General features: G+C 38.1%; 1 protein-coding gene across 1 annotated transcript in view; it reads right to left on the bottom strand.

Annotated features, from left to right (window-relative positions):
* The window catches only part of LOC149024882 (protease Do-like 7), a 118,347-nt gene extending 94,540 nt beyond the window's left edge, over nucleotides 1-23,807 (bottom strand). The window contains 6 exon segments of the mRNA XM_089145076.1: nucleotides 193-318; nucleotides 1,243-1,279; nucleotides 8,577-8,635; nucleotides 14,775-14,909; nucleotides 23,042-23,112; nucleotides 23,236-23,807. Coding sequence (XP_089001202.1) covers nucleotides 193-318; nucleotides 1,243-1,279; nucleotides 8,577-8,635; nucleotides 14,775-14,909; nucleotides 23,042-23,112; nucleotides 23,236-23,521 — 714 coding nt within the window. The 5' untranslated portion in view covers nucleotides 23,522-23,807.
* Between the last annotated feature and the right edge of the window lie 1,908 nt (nucleotides 23,808-25,715).

The raw sequence follows: 25,715 nt of genomic DNA, 5'->3' as shown, positions 1-25,715 counted from the left end.
CTAGGAAAGCAAGGAAAGAAAAAAAAAACAGAACAAAACAAAACATGGTGATAATGAAGATGCTGATGGCACAACCTAAGGCATGGATAAGGGCTTCCCTCATGCATTAGACAACAAAAGGAAGTCAGAACTAAATATGTGATAAAAAAATCCATCACATAATTTAAGTTCAGGCTATAAATAGATACCCACTCGTTCTAGAGGAAGAAAAAATGCTGATGCGCTTGAGGATTTGCTTCCAGCATTCAAAGCCACTGCTCTTCCTTGCCAATCAATGACAGGGGAACCGCTTGAACCTCCTTTAGTCCCAGATGCAGCCTAGTAGAGGATACATGCAAAAGCAAGAATAACAAAACAAAGAAATAAAGTCTTAACCCAAAACTATTAATTAATCTCTACATACAAGACATCACTTATGAGAAATATGGTCCATCAGTAAGTCTTTCAATGATAGCTATAGGCAACAAAGTTCACCAGGAAACATTATTATATGGAATCCTCCTCCCAATCATGCATAAAGCTACAAATAGTGGTTTTAATGGGAGCTCAACTGGAAAAAAAGAAAAAAAAGAAGAAATATGCACTGGAGCAAATTTTCCAGCACACAAGCGCAAAACTTGTTATTCTTACCTAAAAAAGGTGCAGACTTCGCAGTCTACTCCTTGTGGGGTCCACTTCTAAGATCCCATTTTATCAGCCAGCTTTTGTATGTGCTAAGATTCCTGAACATGCAGTTCAGTAAAAAATGAATTATGATACCAGTCAAGGGAACAGATGGATTATAATACTGGTCTAGGGTTTTATCTTAGATTTTCAGTCCACAAGCAGGGATTGACAGGTTGTTTTTCATTAAAAGAATCACTAAATTCTTTTTCCCGTGGTACAAGAATGTATTTCATTACTAGCTCAAGTATAATTTAAAAAGTTCCTAATAATCTAATAGTAGGATTTTCTTACTCTTAGCAGGAGTTGAATACAACAAAGGATGGACTAAATATAAGACTGCAAGAAATTATTTACACAATAATTTAAATTACCATCAAAACTCTGAGCTCTACTCACAAGTATTAATAAAAAGCACTAAGCCACACCAGCTTTCCTGGCTACAATCATATGCAATTGCCAACAACATGATGAATGTACAAAACCGACAACCTAGTCAGTCAATAAATTCACTAGAGCAGAATTTTTTTAGTCATTACTCATTAGTAGTGGAAAATTTAGGAATACATAATAACTTACTTGCATATAGAAGGTGTTGAAGTCGTTGTAACCATCCCTGCACAAAAAGAAGCATTCATTTTCAAGATACTGAACAAGAGTCATCATAGAATGGAAATCTGAGTCCTTGTTTTTCTATGCATTTGAGTGTGTGTTTCTTTTCTTTAATTTTTTTTAATTTTTTTCCTGGGGGTGTGGTGGAGAGGCAGGGCGTGTGTGTGTCTGTATGAGAGAGAGAGAGAGAGAATGTTTCTTTAACCCTGAAATTTTAATATACTGCCAGTAATCCGTACCAAACATATAATAAGCTCAATAAGACAGCAACAAATATCAGTAAGTATCAAATGATTGATTGTCAAAATCACAAAAGAAGACAGCAACAAATATCCAGAAATAACTACTACACTGCAGAATTTGAAATGTAAGTTCCCGTTATTAATCAAAACTAGTGCTCAGTAGGTGCACCTATTTGTCACTTGTTCATCCATTGTGAGTTTGCAACCGGAGTGTGAAACCATTTACTATGCATATTTGGTATCTGATACATTTCCAGTATTGGAAGCTGTTCTTTGGACTAGGTGTTGCCACTGCCCGTCAGTTTGGGCAGAAGGAATACTTGAATCTTCAAGGATACATCAAGAATAGTAGAAGGGCAGTTAGAGATTGTCAAGTTAAAGGACATGATAGCCTGATAGACATTACAAGTTAAAGCTGAGACGAGCAATAAATCTGGAAATTTTTAAGAAGAAAACCATTCCACTTAATTTGAGAAACTAGAATTCTAAATATAACAAACCCGATAACAACTAAAAGTTCTAAATCAGCGAAAGGAGGATGTGATAAATCCTTCTTTTTCTTCTTTCTTTCTATTTTTCCTTTTAAATCTGGGGAGGAGAGTTCTAAACACCAAAAAGCTAGTGTTTCCTTTCTTTGGATAAGCTTTTTGTTTCGTGTTTTATATCACAAAGAAACATTTGTTTTAACAGGAGGGAATCAAGACTGCTTGGATAAGATTTCTTTTTATGTTTTAAATCAAAAAGAAATATCTATTTTACTTTTTTCCTCAAAAACAAAAGAAGAATAAAAAGAATAAGAAAAGGAAAAAGAAGAAAAGCATCTCCAAACATGTTCAAAGTGGCCCACAGTCCAGAGGCAACATCCAAATAAGCCAACTGAATGCAACAGGACATCATTATACTTGGAATCTCTTTAATCAGAATTTTGACCAAGGAAAAGATTGGATCACCCCAGCAGAGACCTCCAGTACTTGGGCAAAAGCCTTCAAGCATCTCCAGAAGGAGTAAGCTTTCTACCTTCAATCTATTATTACTCCAAACAATTCTAATGATACATCGGCATATTGCTTTAATGTAACAAAGAGTGAGATGGTCATAAAGTTCCAAGTACCACTAGTTGTAACAGAAGTCTCCAGCAGTGGAGAGCTGACTGGTGTCACTAGTTTAAGAGAAAGCAATTGTCTGAATCAGAGCACAAACATACTAGTGCAGAACAGGCAGGACACTTTTTTTGGAGTGAATCTATACAAAAGGAAAATTGAACACCAAGAACAAACAAATTTAGCAACTAGATAGTAAATAGTACTAAGGGTCTTTTCGGTATTCAATTTTATTTTTTATCTTTCATTTTTGCTCAAAGCGGGTTTGGTTTCATTTGGTATCATTTATGGAGATAATTTCTATTTTCAGGATAATAAAAAAACATAAAATCATAACAGGGTGATGTGAACCATGATCTAGGGTTTGACTGGACAATGTAATGCCCTAGATTTAGGCTCTCCAAGATCCTCTTCCATAGAATCAGCAGTCAATTAGGGTTCAGATCAAGGAAAAAATTTCGATCGATATGGTAATTTCGACCTTGAAAAAGATCGAAATTTCGACCGAAACTGGATACTTTTTATCTGACTCTTGAAAAGTCAATTTTGAGCCTCAAATGCACTCAAATTGATTTGGATTTTTGCATACTACCTATTTCAAGCATAATAAACACTATAGAACTACTAGTTTACTAAAAAACTACTGAAAATGTAACATCCAAGTATATACTATATGGTACATGAATCAGAGAAGAAGCGGGAATGTTATTACTTATAAGTTACAAGTCTATTCTATTCAAGCCTCAAGGTCTACCTCTTCCGTCTGCACCCCATACAAATGACAATACAACTCCCATATGTTTGCCCCATATAGTTTTGGACATAGTCAACAACTGCATCTCTGTACATGGCCTCATCCACATGCATAAGATTTTCTAACGGTGGGAAGTTGTGAATCTCCAAAGGAACTGGTGCTGGTGGGCCTTGTGGCTGTGGAATAGTGTCAAAGATCTGCTCAACAAATGAAAGAGCACCCTGGCTCTCAGGACTAGGAGAAGGATAAGGATACTGATAAGGTCCCAGTGGCTGACTCCGATAATCGACAGTAAAATTACATAATTAACAGAAAAAAATATTAATTCAACACCATCACAGCAATATGGTGTCTCAACTCTCACATACATTCATTTTAGCAATATACATAATTTAGTAAATACTTTTTAATAACAAAAAAATTAAAAAAATAGTAGGAAGAATAAAAAAATAATTTTGACACTACAAATTCATAGATCAATACTCTAAAGTAAACATACATAAATTTGGAAGCAATCTAACATGATTTAACGCACAAATGAAACATAAATCAAAAAATGAGGAAGCTCGTTACTCACCTTGCAAGATTTGAGAAAATGCACAAATGGAGGAGCAAATCAAGTGTTTGAAGGAAATGGAATACTAGAAATTAGGTGTAAAAGGGGATGAAAGCAAGAGAAATCAGCAAAAATTTCAAACACAGCTCGAAATGGCAAGGGCAATATCACTCGATATGTCGAAATAGCGTCGGTAGGTCGAAAATGAGCTCAATTTGGATATTTTATAACTTACGCAGGTATCATTTCGGCCCGATATGGTATCTGGCCAAAATATCAACTCATATCGACAGATATATCGGTCGATATGAAACGATATGTACACTTTTTGTTCCTACAACTACATTTCATTTCGATTTAAATTTTTGCAGACATTTCGATCGATATATCAACCATATCGATCGAATTTTGTTCCATGGTTCAGATACCCTACGGTCGAAGGGAATGGGTTGGTTATGGGGTTCTAGGGTTTTCAGAATTTAAGGGATATGGGGTTCCTTTGTGATATAGGTTGTGATGGGATGATTTCCTAGGGGGAAAGGTTAGGTTAATGTTTTGTAGTTAGATATGTTTTTATGGAGCTCAAAGAAATGAAACCCTTCCCATGGGATATATGGGATAAATCCCTTGAGATGGAAGCCTAGGTCTATACTCTATAGGTGTCAAAATGGGCTGAAACTTGGAGGGAATGCAGATAATAATTTAGGGATATGATTCCCCAAGTTTGGTGGGGTTTGGATGTCTAAATTAAAAGATATCAAGGTTCTAGTTTTTAGGGCCTTGGGAAGTACGAAAATTCAAGAAAATAATTATATCTTGAAATGGGATGGTAAGAATGGGGTCAAATTGGGAGCTAAGGTCACTAGGGGTGACTAGGGGTGGGGGGGATGAGGTTCCTAAAGTTTGGGACAGATCTAATGATTAGATTGGTTTAGATCAGACCTTGAAAATTTGGGTATCTAGAAAAGTCCAAAAATTAAAAAATAAAATAAAAAGGAAGGTGCAATGGATAGGGGAAGAAGGAAGGCTAGGGTTTGGAGCTGGGGTTCATTTACTTGCTATAGGCATGGTATTGATTTTGGTCAAAAGACTTGAAACATGCAAATTTCAGAAATCTGGGAGATTTCCCTATAAGTCCTAAGTTTCAACTCGGTCCATTTCATTTATAATAGAAGTCCCTTCTTTCGGTCAAGACCTGCGATACTTTGCAGGTTTCAACCATTTCCCGTCCCTGTTTCCTAGGTTGGTTTCAATACTCCAACTTATTTTTCCTTAATTTCTTTTTATTTCTACCCATTTTTTCCCTTATTTTCACAACTCCTTTGCCTTCAAACACCTCTTTTGCTCCTCCTTTTGGGATTTTGTGAGATTCTTGCAAGTTGACTCTAAACTTCCCATTTCCAAAGCCAATTCCAGAGGGGGTGTCATATGGAAGGTGTTGTTCGCTCTCTCCTCTTCAAGCTGTCTAGCCACCCAAGCAAGCTGATTTCCCGTGTCAAAGGCAAGACTGACTGAAAAGGATGAAGATTCTTCTGTGGCTGATCCCTTCTATCCCAACATCACTCTAACTAGAAAGGAGGAGAGCTTCCCTTATGACACATTTCCTAGGAAAGGATATCTACATTATGTGGATGATCCCACCTATAGAAATGCAATGTCTCAGTACATGGATAACTTCATGAACCACAAGAAATGACCAGTTTCCGTCCAATACTTAAGAGTTCAGAGTACTACTATAAACAGGAGATGGATCCACCGGTTTCAGGTGGGCACCCGACATAGAATTGAAGTCTGGGACATTGTAGTTGCTAGATGATCATTTTCTTTTGTTGACTTGTTGTTTATATAACCATTCTATCAAACAACTCATATATGCTGATGATTTTATGCCTATATGCATAGTTTGTACTACTCAAAACCAGTCATTTGTTAGTGTATTTGAATGATAACTTTTTAGTAGTTTATTAGGCAAACTGTTAGTTTCATTGTGTTTATTATACTTTCAATAGGTAGGAAGCTAGAAATCAAATGAAATGGAGGCCATATAAGTCCCGAAACCTAAGATCCAAACTATGTTTGTTCTAGATTTGGACCAAAATTTCAGTCGAAACTTAGAAATTTTGATTTTAGGCTAGGTTGAAACCGGCCTCAAAACCAAAACTGTGATCCTTACTGTAGGAAAAATGGGGAAAAAGATTTTGAAAATTATAGAAAAATATGGAATGGCTCTCTATGTGTTTTTGAAGTGTTGTCCATATAGTTTTGCCAATTTTGGTATGGGCAACCAAATTTCTTGCTGGAAAATTTTAAATATTCATTTTATACTTAAAAAAATATATGGACAAAGAAAAAATTACTAGCTAGGTACATGATTGTGTCTTTGTCTAGAAAAAATTATTTTTTGAGACTTCCAGTTTCACCCGTATACAACCAGGCATGTGCCGATCAAAAACGCCACTTTGGTTTATGTTTTAGGCAAAATTAACACTTCCAATGTGTTTATTGCCCTCAAATTAGGCTAGATATCAAGAACCAAAAATCAAGCCAAAATGACCTTAAATACCTCCTCCCAAGAAGAAGAGTTGAAATCTCCAAAAAGAAAAATCCAAAATTTCAGCAAGGAATTCCAGTCATCTTGGTAGGTATGGGCAAAACTTCGAACCTCGCCTAGAAGAACCTAAAAATAGCCCCTCAGCCTCGTTCAAAAATCCCTTGTTTTGATCTGTTTTCTAATATTCATGGCAGCATTGGTCCTTCTTTGAGCTCCTCATTAAAGGCTGCATCATCTGATGCCATTGGTTCTGGTGCTGTTGCGATTACCATTCTTAACGTGAATTGATTTGCCAAAGAATGATAGAGGATCATTGAGTTTGAATACTAGGCGAATGGGAAGAAAGGAAGAAAAGTATGAAAAATGAGGAATAAGAAGCTGAAGGTCGTCGAAGACAAAGATCAAATTGAAGAAGACAGTACAGCATTGCATGAGGTGGTTGACTCCACAATTCCAAATCCCAACTTCAATTGAACAAGCAAACCCCCAAAAATTCTCAAGCTAGATCAGACCCATTTTCCCTCGACAATTAATCCAAAGAATTGGCAAGCAGCAGCAATGAGAATATTAGGCACACAACCATGACAGTAGTTCACAGGCCAGAAAAGGAACGATTTTAAAGAATACAATGGTATATAACAGTCCTAGTGGCTAAGAAGAAGTACCCGACTTGATTTACAATTATAATAACCATTCTATACATGCGCACAGAAAAACTTATTCTTTTAAATAAGAAAAATTCACAAAAAAAAGGAAGGAGATCTTTAGTTGTACAAAAAACTCTTTGGATCAAGCATACCAAAATCTAAGAAAACACAGTTTGAAGGCCATTGGTGTCACTTTAACTACTAGAGAAAACCAAATGATTCCCCAAGGCCCAAACTATACATAATTTGGCTGATTGTTACACTTGAAAACACAAAATATTTTGCCAAGTTTCCACAAGTTCACTGATGAAAGGAACTGTTTGTAATACACAGGCAGATATTCTCAATTTAGCATTTTTCTTTCTAAAAATTACACCGAAGCATGGAAAATGCAAGTCAAAAGATACAGGAGGATAAAAATATTACTTAAAAATGAATGACCAAGAGAATGTTGAGAAATAAACCGTCACAACCAACCCCCTACTTCCAACACCCCCCCCCTTCAAAAAAAAAAGTGTTAAAAACAAGCTTTAAATAATCAAAATAGCAGTTGAACTTGAACAAAGAAAAAAGAGAAGAAGAAGAAGAGAAGAGAGATGAAGAACCAATAGAAGCGGCCTGTGATTCTAGACTAAAGAGTCTAAATCACAGAGCCCTTTTATTTATAGCTTCTAATGAATCTAATACAACATGAGAGACAAGTAATTGTCCTCTAGAAAAAGGAAACAAAAAAATTACAGCTTTAGTAACTCTTAAGCTCCTAAAATAGAAAGTTTTGAAAACATAAACTACCACCAAAATAGAAACTATGCTTTAAACTCCTAAAACTTATGTAGCAAGACTCCCACATTAGAAATAGAAAGTAGAATAATATCAATAGCACAATATTGTTCACGTGAACAGTATCGTGAACAGTATAAACAGATTTTACTGGTCACGTGAACAGTACCTCTGCTTTTACTGTTCACGTGAACAGTACCATGAACAGTAAAATAGTACAAAGTGCATATACTTCAACAAAAAACTAAACAATAGCGGGGTGGAAAACTTATACCAAGTACATTGCATAATGATCAATAAGCGAGAAAGAGAGAAATGACTAAGAAAAAGGAACAAACTAGAAAAGGATCAAGTCCCAAAGTCAGATGGACCACATACAAAAATGATGAATGTAAAACAGTCATAAACTATAAAATAATCATCTTGAAGTGCAGTTTGGACACATAATGGACACCAAGAGACATTTTACAGAAGACAAAGAACTGAAGATACAGAACTCTTCCCTCAGTTGTCACACACCCCCCCCCCCCCCCAAAAAAAAAAAAAAAAAATACAAAAAGCCCCCACTCATGAGTCATGACAAACAAGAATAAATAATTAAGTAAAAAGGAGAAAATTTCCAGAGAAACAAATAATTAAAAGTAGTCAATACCAAAGATGCCATCACATACTTCTTATAATGAGGAGCATCTCTATCCAATCGGGCAAGCGTGCCAGCCAAAATTGAAACCTGCGAATTCACAGTGCTAATTCAGTAAACCAGTAAAGAGCAAAAGGGGAGGGACATAAAAGGATGTAAGTAGGAAAGTAAGTCATTTAGGCAGAGAGCACACATGTGGGTTAGTGGCTGCCAGTATGGCTTACTAAAAGTACTCCTAGGCACTCCTTTACAGCCTGAACATGTCTTAGAGATGCCTTGCTAACTAGAGACAATCTAATAAGAAGATATCCTCGAGCTGCAGCGCCATTATTTTTATTGGCAGAGTAGAAAGTAAAGATCACCTCCTCTTCCAGCACTTATCTCCTTGGTGTAGGGCAGCATCTTTACAGACCATAAAGAAGAGAAATGGGCATCACCAGGAGTCAATGAAGCTTCATTATGGGTGAGATACCAGTTTGACCCAAAGGAGAAAATTGGATTGGCCCCAAAGCTGGCCTTTTGTGCAACAATTCAGCATCTATCTACTGAGAGAACTACGATCTTTAGAAATTAAAGGACTAAATAGCAGCTAGTAGCAGCAACATGGAGGATGTAAAGACAAAGCACGGTGCTATATGCATCGCTTGTAAGAGAAATGCCCAATCATGTCATATAGAAAAGTAGAATAATGAAATAGACTGGAAGACTAGGATGCCTAGAGCTTGTTCTTGATTTATGTCACCTTCATACATGATGGCTTTACATTGAGAAGCCTTAGCAAACTTGGCAGTTATTTATGGAGGAGTGATCAAACTTGCAACAGGGAGGCCTGATTTAGCTTATGCAGGAAAAGGGGAGGAGTTGTTGGCACTTTCAAATGCAAATGCATTCAATTCTAAGAGGGCTGCATTTTAATCGAAAATAACTCCACGAATATCTATATTAGATCAGACTCTAAGTTCACTATTGGTAATCCCAATGGGAAAATTCAAGGGCCTTCGAAAGTTCAAGCTATAAAAAAGAGAATCACGCCACTGGCAGCATTGCTGCATGATAAGGAGTTCATGCATGTGCGGAGAGAACAGAATCAACCAGCAGATCAGAAGCAAGTGTATAGCTGGGGCAAAGCCAGCTCCAGTGAGGAACTATGGAGTCCCCCATGGACCTTGAGGAGCTAATTCAGAAGGATGCAGAAGCATTTGCTTATCAGGATACTGATTGTAAGTTGGCTTGTCTTCCATCTAGGACACCGGTTAAAAGGGAATTCCCTCCCTGACAGGATTTTTCCCTGCCCCCTTGTTTGGGGTTCAAGAAGAATGCCTCTTACACGATGTTCTTCTATAATATAAAACAATCACCTATCAGAAACCCCCCCCCCCCCCAAAAAAAAAAAAAAAAAGCCACCGCTAGAACAACTGCCAAAAAAGCAACCTTGCAGATATAGCAAACAGATTCAAAATTTTGGCACTTCCAAGGACATATGCAGCTATAGGATCATTGTTTATGGAATCAATTTCCCACAAAAACTTGGCATATACCAACGGCCAAAGTTTAAGGGATGGTGGCAATTCTGTCTTATCTTGTAAGAATTTTATGATCTGTTGTGTATTCTAGGGATCCGTCAGAAGTTAAGAATGCATTGGTCCATCAAAGATGCAAGAGTTGCAGCAAAGGTTTGAGGAAGAGGAAAGATGTACACGAGGAGGAGAAAGGTTTTTTTAAAGAAACAGGATTGTGAGAGAGCACTCAGCTCTCTCAGAATTTTCATTCACTAAGTACTTCTTGTTCTTGATATTATATCTGCCTCCCTAGGGAAGTAAAAAGATTAAGGGGGAAAAAAAGGACAGAAGTTACAATGTGTGACACCAAGACAATAGCCTCGTTCCTTAAGTACCCTTAGCACTTAATTCTAACACTCCCCACCCTCCACCCTCAACCTTTGAGCTGGATAATAAATGTCATACATTCCCAGCTTGCATAAAAGAGTACAGAACTGACAAAGAAGAGCTTCCTTGGCAAAGATCTCTGCCACTTGATCACTTATCTGAACAGAGTATAAACATAGTCATAGTCAACCTTCTCCTTGATTAAATGTCGACATGTAAGTACACCTCAAAGTGTCTTGTCTTGTCATATTGCACAAGATTGTGAACTATACTTATGGTGGCCTTGTAATGACAATAGTCTCATAGGTGCCTTAGTACCAACTCCCAACTCTTGGACCAGTCTTCTTAACCATATGAGTTGACACACTCCATAAAATAAAATCCTAATCTCTACCCCTAGACTTGATTCAGCCACAACATGTTTTTTGCCCCTCCAAGTGACCAAGTCTCCTCCCACAAATGTATGATATCTTGGTATTGACCATCTGTCAAAAACTGAAATAGCTCATTCTACTTCACTGTAGCCCTTTATCCTCATTCTCATGTCTGGCATATAATCCTCCTTTTCCAAGGGTAGATTTCACCTATTTGAGGCTACAATATCTAAGGTATGATACACAGCATCCAAGTGCCCAATCTTGGGAGCATGCATGAGTTGGATCACTACCCCAACTGCATAGCTGATATTTTGGGCAATTCAGAGAGAGGTAAATCAACTTTCCTACCAATCTCTGGCATTTCCTGGATAAACAAGAAATCATAGTCTTTTCCAAGCTTGAGGTTTTGCTTAGTAGGAGAACTTGATGGTTTGCAACTTAGCATCCCTACTTCTTTCAACAATCCAAGAACAGATCTCCTTTAACTTGAGCTCCTAGGAGTACTTCAAAAGTTCGAATCTTCAATTTCAAATTGCTAGGCCACGTAGGTTTTCAATCTAGCTATCTCAGCCTTGTCATCTCCAGTCACCAAAACATCAACATCATTGATATAGACAATAAGGGTTGTGATGGTACCATTACATTGTTTAGTAAATACAGTATGCTCAACTTGGCTCAGGAGTACCCATTCTTCACAATGGCATGTCTAAACCTCTCAAACCAAGTCTGTGTAATTGTTTTAGATCATACAGTGCCTTCTGACAAGACATACTTTTCGTTCAGTTGAGAAAACTTGAAGCCAAGTGGAGTTTGTACGTACACTTCCTCTTCTAGATCACCATGGAGGAAAGCCTTCTTCACATCCAACTGATAGTTTGATACAAAGGCCAATCTTCAATGGTTGCCAAAGATAAAACAACGCTTATTTTTCAAGCCACAAGAGAAAAAAAATCTCCTAATAATCAATCCTGTAGACTTGACCACACCCTTTGGCCTGGCCTTGTATCTCACAACTGTACCATAAGATTGGCAATTGACATTGTGGATACCCATCTACATCCAACTGGAACTCGTCCTTTGGGAAGATAAAATGGTTTTCAAGTACAGTTCTTTTCAAATGACAACATCTCCTCAGACATTGCTTGCTGCGAATTCAGGTCAAAACATGGCCTCAATTGCTGTGAACCAAAGAAAGAGGGACCACAGTTACAGTTATTTTCTTAAAATAGGAGACCCAACTAGGGTTTTTAGAGCCTGCATCTATTGGGAATAGAGTTACCACTTTGCAGCTAGGGTTTCTAAGGCTTAGGCTCGCTTTAGGGTTGAAGGGGGATGTTGTTAGGTTCAGCCAGTACAGTTTATAAAGTCTAGGGCATTGTTCTCAAAGCATCAGCCTAGGCATGCCTAGGCAGCTAAGCAGTTTTTGAACCACCATATTTCCAACTGATTTTTTGATGTGCAAATTTCCGGCCGCTTTGTTGCCTTGTGCACCATCTTGCCGCCTAGGCGCTAAAGTAGTCACTTTTTTTACATTTTGTACATTTTTTTTTTAACATCAAATTTTATTCTACAAACCCAATAAATGAATTTAATAGCTATTCATTTTGGATTCACGAATCAATGAATCATTAAATATGGAGAAGGATTTGGAAATCGAAACAATGTGATCTATTAATTTATCATGTTCGGTCAAAAAAGAGGTAAAAAACGGACATATCAAATTCCTATTCGAATTCGAGAATTATTCATTTACTTAAAAAAAGGGTAAAAAACAATTCAGTCAAATAATTTCCCAAAAACATAGTTGAATATAATTGTTATTTATTTCGGATTTGGGAATTATTGGATGGAGAGTTATTCGGAATAATGCAATCCATTAATAATTATGATATTGTTCATAGTCATATGTTATGCTGCTTAATGAGAAAAGAACTTATAATTGTGTTTTTTTTAGATAGTCTTTCATAATTATGATTCAGAAATATATGTTTAGCTTATAATAGAAATTTATCCGTTAAAAAGTAGTAGTACTGAAGAAAAAAATTGCCCAAACGCCTTGGTCGCCGTATTGCCACCTAGGCGCCGCTTTATCGTCTAATCGCTTGGGCAGTGCCCCGACAGCGTTGGTTGCCTTGTCACCTTGACAAACATGGTCTAAGGTTTGTTAACTAGGTCTGAAATGAAGTTCCCGCAAATTCAGTTTCAGCCCTAGAGTTTTGGGAATTTCGCATGAACAAGGGATAAGCTTTCTAGGGTTTGGGAGGGATGGATCTAGGCAGCCGTTATGGTCAAAGGTTACTGAGTCTGGGTAGATGATATTTCCAAAGGTGAGTTCTAGTTGAATTTATCCCCTCCCTTCTTCTAGGAAAACCTACTTATCCTTACCTGCTAGGCATGTGATCTTGGAACATGGGTCTCCTTGGCCTGATGCACCATCACAGATCCCATGTCCTCAGAAATCCAATCTGTGGTCACTTGCAACTGAAGAGGAGAAATTGAGGTTTGAGGTAGGGGATAAAGTGTTTGGGGGGTTTTAAGGTTTTGGAGAAATTTCCAGGTTGCCACAAGAGAGAGAAAATATAGAGAGGGCTGAGGGAGGTTGGGAATTGGGTTGAGCTTTGGTACTCACTTGCCGTAAATCAGGGACTGCTTGAAGAACAAGTGCTGCTGCTGCTGCGAAATTCGAAATTAGCTGTAAGAATCACTCCATGGCTGCCACAAGGTTTTCCTCCTCTTGGAAACCCTACACAACCTACAAGAACCCTCCTTGGCTATGAATTCTCTGCATATTTTATTCAATAATCAAATCTGAATTGTTTACGACCAACCTCTTTCGGGGAAGGGTATAACCTTATGGTGTTAGTTGCAGTTTTACTTATTTCTGTTTTATCATTCCAAGAATTAGTTAGCAGATGAATAGAGTCTGTTGTAGTGATTCAAGTTGGATTGTCGTCTTAATATATATGCAATGATATTCAACTTCCTCATCTGTTCATGTTCTTTATTTATCAATCTGAGTAATCTTTGCTGCTGTTGAGGAGTTTGGTAGGGAGATAAGTTAGGCTAGTGAGAAGGGGTCCTAACATTTACATTCACCGGCCTTGAATTTATAGTCAAACCAAAGGAACTCCTAGTAGGGATCGATTCCTAGGGAGTTCTATTTGAAATAAACCTACAATTTAAAAGACTTAAAGACCTCTACTCTAAATAAGACTCCAACTCTAAATAAGACTTATCAACTACCAATTACAACTGAATTCAAATAAACAAAATCAGAGATAAAAAAGGATTACTAACTACTAGTAGGACTTTGACTACAAGAGTCCTCTTCAAACTAAGACTTCTAGAAGTGATCCGATCAGCAAAGTAAGAATGGATCTGGAGCCCTGTGAGCATCTGATTCCTTTAGCTCTTATAACAAGTTAGAAATTAAAAATGATATGCCCAGGTAAGATGCAAGAGCTGCAGCAAAAGGACGGAGGGAGAGGAGAGAAAAAGAGGAAAGATTCTGGGAACAACACCATTGTGAGAGAGCACTCAAATATTTCATTCACTAACTACTTGATATTACATCAGCCTCCCCAGGGAGTCAAAAAGGAAAATTCAATGCAAGACACTAAGACAATACTCTTGATCCTGAAGTACATTAGTACATAATCCAAACACCCTCATCCTGTATAAAAGAATAGCAGTATGTAACCTTAATGCACGGTAATCACTTAATTGTTTACCCAAAGAGAAAAGGAAGTATTTAAGACACGCATTTAAAAAGATGGGGGCTGGGTGAGTATCTAAAAACAGACTCCTAATTTTAGTTTCCTCTTTAACTCAAACCAAAAAAGAAAAAAGGGGGAAGAAATCTTCATTATGGTACAGATACGAGAATGATGAAGTCAACCACATTAGCAAAAGTAGCGCTATAGGCTACAAACAAGAAAGTGGATATTAAGAATGCAGTTTAGATACCTTTTCTCCGCTATCATTACCAACAACCCTGATTTCTAGTCCAACACAGGCAGCCTCAGGAGCAAGAGGAATCTCCTGGTAGTTCAAAAATTGTATTGCACCAGGATCATAACGGAAGAAGCCAAAATCATGAACCTAGAAGAAAGGATGTCATGCTGTTAGTCACATGCACAGACCTGACCATATAAACTTAACTGTTAACACATACAATATCCAATATCCTAGATAAGCATAATACACACACAAACAACAAAATATGCACTTCAAGGAAAGCAAAATAAACTGAATGACACAAAAGCCGAACACGATGAAGCTTGATTCACCAAAATTGATCAAAATGTATGAACCCAAAGAAACAAAAACTAACGAGATCTTTTCCTCCCAAATTCACTGGATTGAACAGGGCAATCACATAACAATCAAGCTGTTCGACTATGAAATGCCAGGACTCAGAAGTCAAACCAGGCTCAGAATCCAGTCCGGCGATAATACAATTTGGATCATCAAACCAAATCACTTGGGCTAGTAGATGCTTTAAATTTATAATATATTCATTAATTTATTTTATTTGTATATTTATTACTGTCAAATTACAACCTGGATCCTGCTGAGACCTAGAACTAACGGCATAAACTTAAACATACACATATAGCTTTTCCATCAACAACAAAAAAGATGGCAACCAACAATGGAAAGAGAAAAAAAAGTTTTTTTTTTTTTTTTTTTTTTTTGGGGGGGGGGGGGGAGGGGAGGGAGGAATAAACAAACAGAAACATAATGCATTACAAAAACTCACTCTTCAAACTCTTAACCAAAGATCTGGTTATAGCTGACCCAGACTAACCCGAAAAAAACTCAAAAGTGAACTTAATTGAAAGAGGGGAAGAAAAAAAAAACACAAAGCTCAACTCATCTAAGCTACTGTTATGTTTTGACCTGAATTGGAAGATGGACCTGCATCATTACATTTTGGTGGGCAACCCGAATGACCCGTTTACGAAAATCTGTGGTGCAAGCGGAGGGCTTGGGCCTATCGTAGCCCACTGTTGATCTTAGTCTATGGAGGGGGTGCGGGGGCAAAGGCCCCACGATATGGTACGACCAGACCCTCAACCCGTTTACCCAAATGCAGGATTGGGCAAGGAGTTTTGGGCAGAAGCAGTAAATACAGCAACATGGTTGGTAAATAGGTCTCCCTGCACAGCTATTGAGTGCAAAACTCAAAGGAGGTATGGTCAGGTAAACATACTGATTACATTAATTTAAAAGCTTTTGGATGTCCTGCTTATGCACATATGAATGATGGGAAGTTGGAGGGCTAAGAAGTGTATTTTTCTTGGATATAGATCTGGAGTTAAGGGATTCAAGTTATGGTGTCCTAATCCACATGATCCAAAATTCATTATTAGCATAGATGTAACTTTTGTTGAGTCTGCTATGTTGAATCCTAGAAAAGAAACCCATATTCACAGTGATGGAAGTCAGAAAAATTACGGGGAGAAGGTGGAATTTGAAGTGGATGATCCATCTTTAAAGAAAGCATAGTCAATTTCAGTTCAGCTGCCCACTTTTTCTGAAGAAGAAGGTGCTCCAGAGAATCAAGAAGAAGAGGAGTACAGCGCCAGAAATAGGCCAAGGAGGAACATTAGGCCACCACAAAAATATGGGCATGCTGAAATTGTTGCTCATGCATTGTCTATTACATATACAATTGATAATAGTGAACCTGCAACATATTCAGAAGCTATTTATTCAGTTGATTCTTCAAAGTGGTTGTTGGCCATGAATGAGAAGGTTGAGTCTCTTAATAAAAATCAGACATAGAAGCTTGTCAAGCCACCTAGAGGGAAGAAGATTGTTGGTTGCAAATGGGTCTACAAGAAGAAAGAATCCACCACAGGTGATGGAAATGCTAGATACAAGGCACAATTGGTTGCAAATGGGTATAATCAAGTAATGATGTGTTTTCATCTGTTGTTAAGCATAGTTTGACTCGTGTTTTGCTTGCTTTTGTTGCTATGCATAATTTGGAGTTAGAGCAACTTGATGTGAAAATTGCATTCTTGCATGGTGAACTAGAAGAACATATTTATATGCATCAGCCTAAGAGTTTTATTGTAGAAGGAAAAGAGGACCAGGTTTGCTTGTTGAAAAAGTCTCTATATGATTTGAAACAGTCTCCTAGATAGTGGTATAACAGGTTTGATTTTGTCATGGTTACTTTGGGTTACAGTAGGTGCAAGTATGGCTGTTGTGTATACTTTACAAGACTTTTTTATGGTTTATTCATATATTTGTTGCTATATGTTGATGATATGTTAATTGCTGCTAAAGATATGGATGAGATCATCAAGTTGAAGCAACAGTTAAGCATTGACTTTGAGATGAAAGACTTGGGGGTAGCAAGAAAGATTTTTGGTATGGAAATCAAGAGAGATTGAAAGACAGGGAAGCTATGGCTATCTCAACAAAAATACATAAAAAAGGTGTTAGAGCGTATAGGCATGAAAGATGCAAAACATGTCAGTACTCCAATTGCATCTCATTTTAGGCTTTCAACTGTTCTATCACCTCGAACAGATGAAGAGGTGAGTTATGTGTCACGTGTTCCATACTTTAGTGCAGTTGGTTCCATTATATATGCTATGGTGTGCACTTGACCTAACATTTCCTAGGCAGTTAGTGTGGTGAGTAAATACTTATCATATCCAGGTAAAACTCATTGGGAAGCAATGAAATGGATACTTAGGTATCTGAAGGGGACCTCTGGTGTGTGTTTGAAATTTGGTAACAAGTTGACAAGTTATGTTGACTCGGATTATGCAAGTGATCTTGACAAAAGGTCACTCCCAATGTATGTGTTTACTTTGGGAGGTTGTGTGATCAGTTGGAAGGCTACTTTACAAGCTACAGTTGCATTATCTATTACCGAAACAAAGTATATGGCAGTGATTAAGCAGGTTAAAGAAGCTATTTGGCTTAGAGACTTGTTTGGAGAACTCAGCATGGTTCAAGAGGTGATTGTTGTCCATTATGATAGCCAAAGTGCTATTCACTTAACTAGAGATCAAATGTATCATGAGAGGACGAAGCATATTGATGTTCAATATCACTATGTCAGAGAAGTAGTTGCTGAAGGCAATATCCAAGTATTGAAGATTGGAATTGAAGACAATCCAGCAAATATGTCGACAAAACCATTATGTACTGGAAAGTTCAAGCATTGCTTGGACTTGATTGGAGTTGGTCGCTTTAGAGTTTAGCCCATGAAGGGGCTTTTGGAGAAGATGAAGATTATTCAACTTTATGAGAGAATTCAAATCAAGGTGGAGATTTGTTATGTTTTGACTAAAAGATGGACTGGCACCGACATTTTGGTGGGCGACCCGAATGACTCATTTTTGCAAAGATCTGTGGTGGAAGTGGAGGGTTTAGGTTGATAGGCCCAAGCCTATAGCCCACCACTAACCTCGGTTTGTGGAGCGGGTGCGCCCCCACAATATGGTTCAACCCGTTTAACCGATTGGAGTATATATATATATAGTTTGCCTACCACATTATTATTGAGAGATTTGGGATTTTCGATTAGGGTTTTGGGTGAGAGTTCTTGTAACACCGTTCTTGGCGATTGTTGTGAGATCTCCTTCTGTTCTTCTTTTATATAGTGGAAAAATTCTTCTTCTTCGTCCGTGGATGTGGCATACCACATCGGTGTGTGAACCACATTAAATCTCTGGGTTTTTGTTTTTTGTTTCTTTTTCGATTCGCTATTTTGTGGTGTTTGTTCTAACAGTTATCATGCCCCTAATAACTAGAATGAGAAAATGACTAAAAATAAGACACACCCCAAGAGTTTTGGAGCTTGTCGACTAGCTTTGTAACTTCCCTTTTTCTAAAAAAAAGATCATCATTCATCCATAAATAAAAAATAAATGAATTACCATGCTAAAGGCCCCTTCACCTTTCATATATTTGTTGACCCATGCAAGGTCTAGTGGACCCACAAAGGAAACAAATCTTGATCCAGATCCAAGACCAAAGAGAACCTTTTATCTTAGAAAAGCTAGGCAAATGGATTGGGCTTTTATTGGTTGAGTTCCTTTTTGTAATTGGCCAACTTTATGAACCTAAAATATGGGTGCGTTCAGTTTGATTTTTTAGCCTAGTCCTATTTAGAGTTGATAGATGTCACTTAAACGTTACATTGAAAAAGGTAGGCTGGTGGTTATTTAGTTTTTTAGAATTCCTTGAAAAAGGTAAATCGGTAGCTAAGATTAGGTAGGATATTATATTAGAGTTAGTTTATGAGTTTTTTAACTTCTATTTCAGTCCAAAAGGATTCTTTACTGTATGGCTGTTAGCCTTTTATTTAAAGCCTCTGGTGAATGAATAAAGTGAGTTTTGGAGTCTTTTTTTAACTTCTATTTCAGTCCAATAAGGATTCTTTACTGTATGGCTGTTAGCCTTTTATTTAAAGCCTCTGGTGAATGAATAAAGTGAGTTTTGAAGTTCATTAAAAGATGATTGTCTTCAATCTAGTATTGTGGGGATCACTTGGAAGCATCTGGAATTGGACTCTATTAATTATCAGGGCTGGGACTTTCTATAGCTGCTGCACAACCGTCTATTGTTGGCCAAGCAAGGCTCAGAGGGCAAGTACTCAGGCACGCAAATTCCTTGGGTCCAGGACTTCTTCCCCTTCTTTTTACTTTATTCAGCCCTAATAGGCCTGAGAAAGATCTGGTTCAACAGGCCCTTCCTCCCCAAATTGAAATCCTAACAATTCCCCATTACCTTAATAGAATCCCTTCTCTTTCGTTAGATTGTATCCGCCGCCTCAACCGTTGAAGCTTAGAATACCATTGACCATGTCCTTAAAGTCGCTCAACAAACTCCTAACTTTTAGGAGCTGTCTGATTACCCCAACTTCCATCAGTTCTTCACCTTACTTTGTCAAGCCTAAGATAAAGCTACAACCCCAACAAACCCCTACATCATACTAAAACTTAACAAACAATATTGTTTGATAATGGCCAGAGCTGGTTCCATTTAGAGGATCCTGGATAGCTAATGCATTCCTAGACTTCCGAAATCAAGGGTTCATTAATTAACTCTTGCTGGCTCAAATGAATTAGGAACACCACCCAATTATGCCTAACACTTAAAAGAGAAGTTCAGTATAAAATATCAGAAAACAAAACAAAACAAAATGAAAGTGAAATGACCCGAATTAAAGCAATTGATAACCAGAGAGGGGCATCCTCTCCCAAAATGAAAAAGGGATTCGAACATTATATAAAGACTAGTAATCCACCAGGAGCAATGATGTTCTTGCGTGCATCACCCAACCATGGGTGGTTAGCAAGCCTAGACTGTGAATGATAGATCTCCTCTCAAGGAGAGGGAATAAACAAAATTAGCTTAACATTATCAGGCATATAGTGATTATGAGCATTGTTGTCACTGCATGGCAGCTGGGCAACCCAAGGCATTGGTGGGAGCCCAGGTGCCCTACATGTGCAATATATGACTATATGTAATATTGCAATTATATAATTAGGCATGTGTGCTTCTATGTGACATAGATGTCATAAATGCAATATGATATGATTACACTAGCAGTGACTTAATATCTTGAAACCAACATATAATAAACAGATCACAGGATATAATATATGCATATTTATCACAAAAAATAAATAAATAAAATGAACACAAATCAATTTAAACTAGTTAAGTGTTGACAAGTACTGTTGTCACCTAAGAATCCAAAAATGAAACTGGATGCCCAGCCAATGCCTTGACAACTATCCCTAAGAGTTTAAGGTACAGATAAAACCTGAACCCGAACCAATACACAGAAATATCAGAGTGCATATCAATTAAATTATCCCTATAATTCCCTCTATCCTCTTGAATGGCTCATCTGTCTCCTTTTGGCTTTGACCGCGTGGCACCCCCTGGGAATCCTCTTCAACCGTTTTGGCCCCAAATTCATTTATGACTCTCAAATTCCCAAATCCACTACCCTCTCCACCTTCATCTCAAATGGCTCCTTGTCTCTCCCTTCTCCCTTCCCCCAAAGTCTCACACAAATCTGGTCCTCCCTCCCCAAGTATAAAACCATTTGGCTAGCCTCCCCCTCTGGCTCCTTCTCCTCTTCAGCTTGGAACCTCACCCATAGCCCTGGCCCTCCCACCCCTTGGTCCCCTTTGGTTTGGTTCAAAGGCCACATCCCCTGTCATTCATTGACCCTCTAGAGATCCCTTAACCTTTGCCTCCCTACCCAACTTTCCTCATCTATTGCCACAACCTTGTTAGCCCTTGTTGCACCGTTTTGCTGCAATGATATTGAAGACGTGGACCACTTTTTTTCACATGCCCTTTCTCTAGTTCCCTTTGTCTTTGGAGAAAGGTCTTATCCTCCATTTGGCCCCACTCTCGTCGATCCTATAGGTTAGCTTGGGATTCATTATGGATCTTAAGATCCTTTCCCAGCTCCTCTATTTGTGACACAACCAAGTAAGATGGCCTTTGGTGCTGCCATCCATTATCTTTGATGGGAGCACAACAAAGATGGATTTCCAACTCCAGATCTTTGGACGCGATTTGGGATGCGATCTACTTTGATGTCTCTTCTAGGCTCCACTTGCTTCCCCACCCCCACCCTACCCCGGGTTGCTAGCACTCCAAGGAACAAATTTATTGTTGTTAATTGGGGTCTTTCTTCTTCTTTTCAGCCCCCTAATTGAGGGCTGCTCCCTCTCCCCTTCCCCTTCCCCCCCCCCCCCTTGTACTTTCTTTCTTTGCCCTGAAGGGTTTTTAGTAATAATAGTTTATTCATCCAAATAAAAGAGAATTAGATTATTTCTGAATTTGCTTTCAGGATAAGTACCCTTCAACTAAATAGGTATAGGATCTCAAGCATCAATTTTTTTGTAAAGGAGGGAGAAGCCTAACTTGGCACGGGGAGAAATTTTGAGTTTTTGGATAGGGTTTCATACATGATGGGGGCTGGTACAGTTTCGGGCTCTTTGTTTCAGGGCATTAATGTTTACTTCAGTTTTCCGTATGAACAAAGGAGAATGGCAGTTTGCTGGTTTCTGTTCATAGAGGTTTGCTAAGCCTCCCTTATTCTTCTTTTGTTTTTTCCTCTGCTTTTTCCCTTTACTTCTTTTCCTGCTTTCAGGAGATTTTTTCTCAGAGTTAATGATAAATTTATCTTACACTACTACTAATAAGAAAAAGGAAAACACATATAATAATGTCCCATAGCATACAAAGCATAGTTGTCAAGGCGAGGCAAGGCGATAGAGGACAATGAAAACCAAGGCAACACCAAGCAAGGCATTGCCTAGGTGACAAGGAAACACCAGGTCGCCTTGACCCAAAAAATAGCTACAACGCCTTGACAACTACGATACAAAGTAATGCAAAGTATACACTAATGGACTAGAATTGCTTCAGGATGCACAATGCCTCTCCAAGTAGAACCCCCAAATACATATGCTTTGCTCAAGAATGCCAACTGAATTACCTACCACAAGCACAACTCAAAGTTCACAAAGTCTTGTCACTGTTAGATTATCGAAAATTTTTGACATAGTTATTTCTTCTTTTTTTTGTATCAGTTGGAATGATCATTTTTGAGTTGGTCTTGGAGTACCTCCAATAAATGATAAGCTACAAGAAAGTCGTTTGAGGTGGTACAGCCAAAATGCCCCTATACGGAATAGCTATTTAATCCATATTGAAGGAATTAGAAGAACTAGAGGCAAAACTAAAATATCCTTAAGCGAAGTGGTGAGAAAGGATATTATAGCTTAGGCCTTTTATGTCATATGGCCTTATTGTTGTTGTATCAATGAAAATTATATAATTAGCCCCAAACTAAAAATAATTAGGCCCAGGATAACTAGTTTAGCTAACAGTCAATTATATGTTTGCAATACAAGCAAAGACATAAAATACAACAGAAAAACAATAAGATAAGAGTGGGTATATTCTTTCATGGAGCAACTTTCAAAACTTCTTCTACATCATTTATATGCATTATTAAGGTACTTGTGATTTCTTCAAGAAGGCTTCCAAATTCTCACATTTCTTCAACATGGCTTTTAAAATTATCAAAATCCCAACAGGGTCCTCATGTGATTACATAGAATGATAAGAACTCACTGTGGCACAAAATTCAATCACTAAGAACACTAAAAAAATGGAGGAAGACGGAAGAAACAACAGAAAGGTCATTGAGCGAACTCACTCACAGGATCTCTATATATGGGATACACCGGGATTTCTTCACGATTCACAAACATAGCTTCTGCAACAACAGGGCCTGCAAAGCATCGCAGTAATAATGACAAGTAAGTAATCGAACTGCCCCCTAGACAGTTAACAAAATGTACGAGATACAGAACGTTTTTACTGGACTTTCTATACAAGAAACCGAAGAAAGTACCTGGCTTGACAACATGACGATTCGTAACGATAATTCCCCGACGCTTGTCTACTACAAACCCCGTAGCATAGCTCGCACCAGCAGCTTCCGTGTCAAATGCTCGACAACCAGTCGTTCTGAGCACGACTACAGCCGGAACGACTTTATTGAGGGCTTTCCTCCAATCCTCCGCAGTCGCTTCATTCTCTTTGAAAGGCGGATCGATCTCCATACAAAGATCCTCCTTCATGGACGATTCCATTCCTGGCACCATGTCAGAATCCAATCCCTCTAAACTGTCACCCATTTCTAGTTTTCCACCACGAGTTCTTTGTCGGAGAAGCTGCTGCAGCTCGTTAATGGAACTACGGTGAGTTCACAACCAACAGGACGGTTAGGTGAGCGAATTAAAGAACAATTCGAGATTCAAGATTACGGTTTATATGGGGTTCAACCAGGAATAGAATCTTCACAGTTAACAGATCTTCATAGGAAAATAATAAGCTCGACGATGTTCATTGACCCACGCGCGGTCACCAATTTCTCCGATCAAATTACGGAAACTTGATGCAGAACCAACTTTCCGGCGAGTCCAACGTACCGGAGCAAACACAAAACCAGAGTATTACGGATTTTTATTTGCAGCAGCTGCTGCTGGCTGCTGCGAATGGTGGAGATCGCGCCACATAATCAAAATTACATCGAATGGTTGAAAATCAAATAAGGGGCTTATTTGTAAATATTATTTTTTATTTTTTTATTTGAAGAATTGAAAGTTTATCAATTTACAAAATTATATCCCTCGTCTACCCCACTACCGAATCCCCATTTCTTTCTTTTCTTCTTTTTCTTTGGCCCTGCAGGAACCTTGAGTCAGTAAAAAATTTACTTTGTCGAGTGAGTCGACATCAACTTAAATCTTCTTCTTCCTTCTCTTTTACCGTGACAGCATAGCGTCCGGATTTCTTAGTTCCATTTCCTGTGTTACTGATCTCCCTTCTCCCCTACCTTAATTTCCCCTTTTAAACTGAACATGAAACAATCAAAAGGTTCTGGAGGAAGCAGGAAAGCACAAGCAAAAGAAGATCAGATCCATGGATGCTCCGCATTTCAAGTTACAGAAACCCATATCGAAAGAAGACTCAAAGAAGAACAACAAGAAGAGTCGCCTCGCCTCAGCACCTGCCATGCCCATTTACTTGGTTAGTTAAGCTTCTAAATCTGGCATTTTTTTTATCTCTTTATTTAAGAGTATTTCCTGGTTTTCGTTTCTTTCCCCATTTACCTTAGAATCGTCTTTCGATTTGAACATCTAAAAATTGAATTAAAGGATTCTTTTTTTTCCAGCGACTTCCACGGTCGGTGGTGCAGGTACTGTTCTTTGAGCAGTTTTAGCTCCTTAATGCTATTTTAGCAACCTGAGAAGAATGAGAGATAGATTTTGGTAGGAACCCGAGGAGAGAGAGATTTTCGGAGTCCAGTATATGAAGTACACCATTTTGTGAATTAGTAAACTTTAAATCCTAAAATTAAAATTAATATTTACAAGTAAACCCTACCAATTGATTCTCAACCGTTCGATCAAATTTTACTTAAGTGACGTGATCTGCATCGTTAGCATCAGCCAGTGGCTGCTGCAAATAAAAATCCGAGTTTTACAAGGAAAGGGTGGATGCATGGATCAATTTTATTAAAGGGACAGTATCTCTAGACCATCACTTCATGCTCCGGGAAATCTCTCGTATTTTGATTACTGATGCGTCACCAAATGTGTAGAAAGCTCCCCTTCACACTGTTCAGGCGATGTTTCCGATATGTGCGCTACGCTACCAGGTATACTAGGTAACTACTCTTTTTCGTGAACGGTTAAATTTAAAAAATGTCTATTGTTTATGTATCTACGAGGGATCGCCCGCTTTAGTGTTGTGCATTTAGCACTGAGCTGCGAATGCAAACACTCAGGATTAAGCCATGTCATCAAAATGAATTTTGACCTTTGATTAACACCATGTGATATTTGCTTCATTTAAGTGGATCAAACCGATTATTGACCGGTCCGGCTCAACAGAGAAAAACCAAATTCTCAAACACCCATCTCAAAGGAACCCAAAAACATAACAGTCCATGGCAGTTAAACAATTTGAAGAGAGACTTTGGATGCGAGGTGTCTCAGAGCCTGAATAACAGTACGGTTTATATAGGAGTAAATGAATAATGAGAATACATGGACCATTAGATGTAATGTAGACCCTGGATTGATAATTGTCGCAAATAGAGCATCCTTAATGCTCCAATTGTAGTGTGTTACTCAAAAAATTTTTTACTTAATTATGTTTCACCCACTTAAAGATTGGGTATGGGAGAATAATTTGTTCATTAATTACACTCTCTAAGGGCATTATGCTCATATTACATTCAAAATTTGAATGACGTAACATGATCAATCCCAAACTTTCACCCCCATTAAAGTGAATCACCTGTGGAAAAACTCTTAGTATTAC

This window comes from Hakea prostrata, chromosome 2 (assembly GCF_041222555.1).
Source record: "Hakea prostrata isolate BN-2017 chromosome 2, UWA_Hpros_2, whole genome shotgun sequence".
Classification (NCBI taxonomy): domain Eukaryota; kingdom Viridiplantae; phylum Streptophyta; class Magnoliopsida; order Proteales; family Proteaceae; genus Hakea; species Hakea prostrata.
Note: the sequence above shows the minus strand (reverse complement) of the source record. Positions and strands in the feature narration are given on the sequence as shown.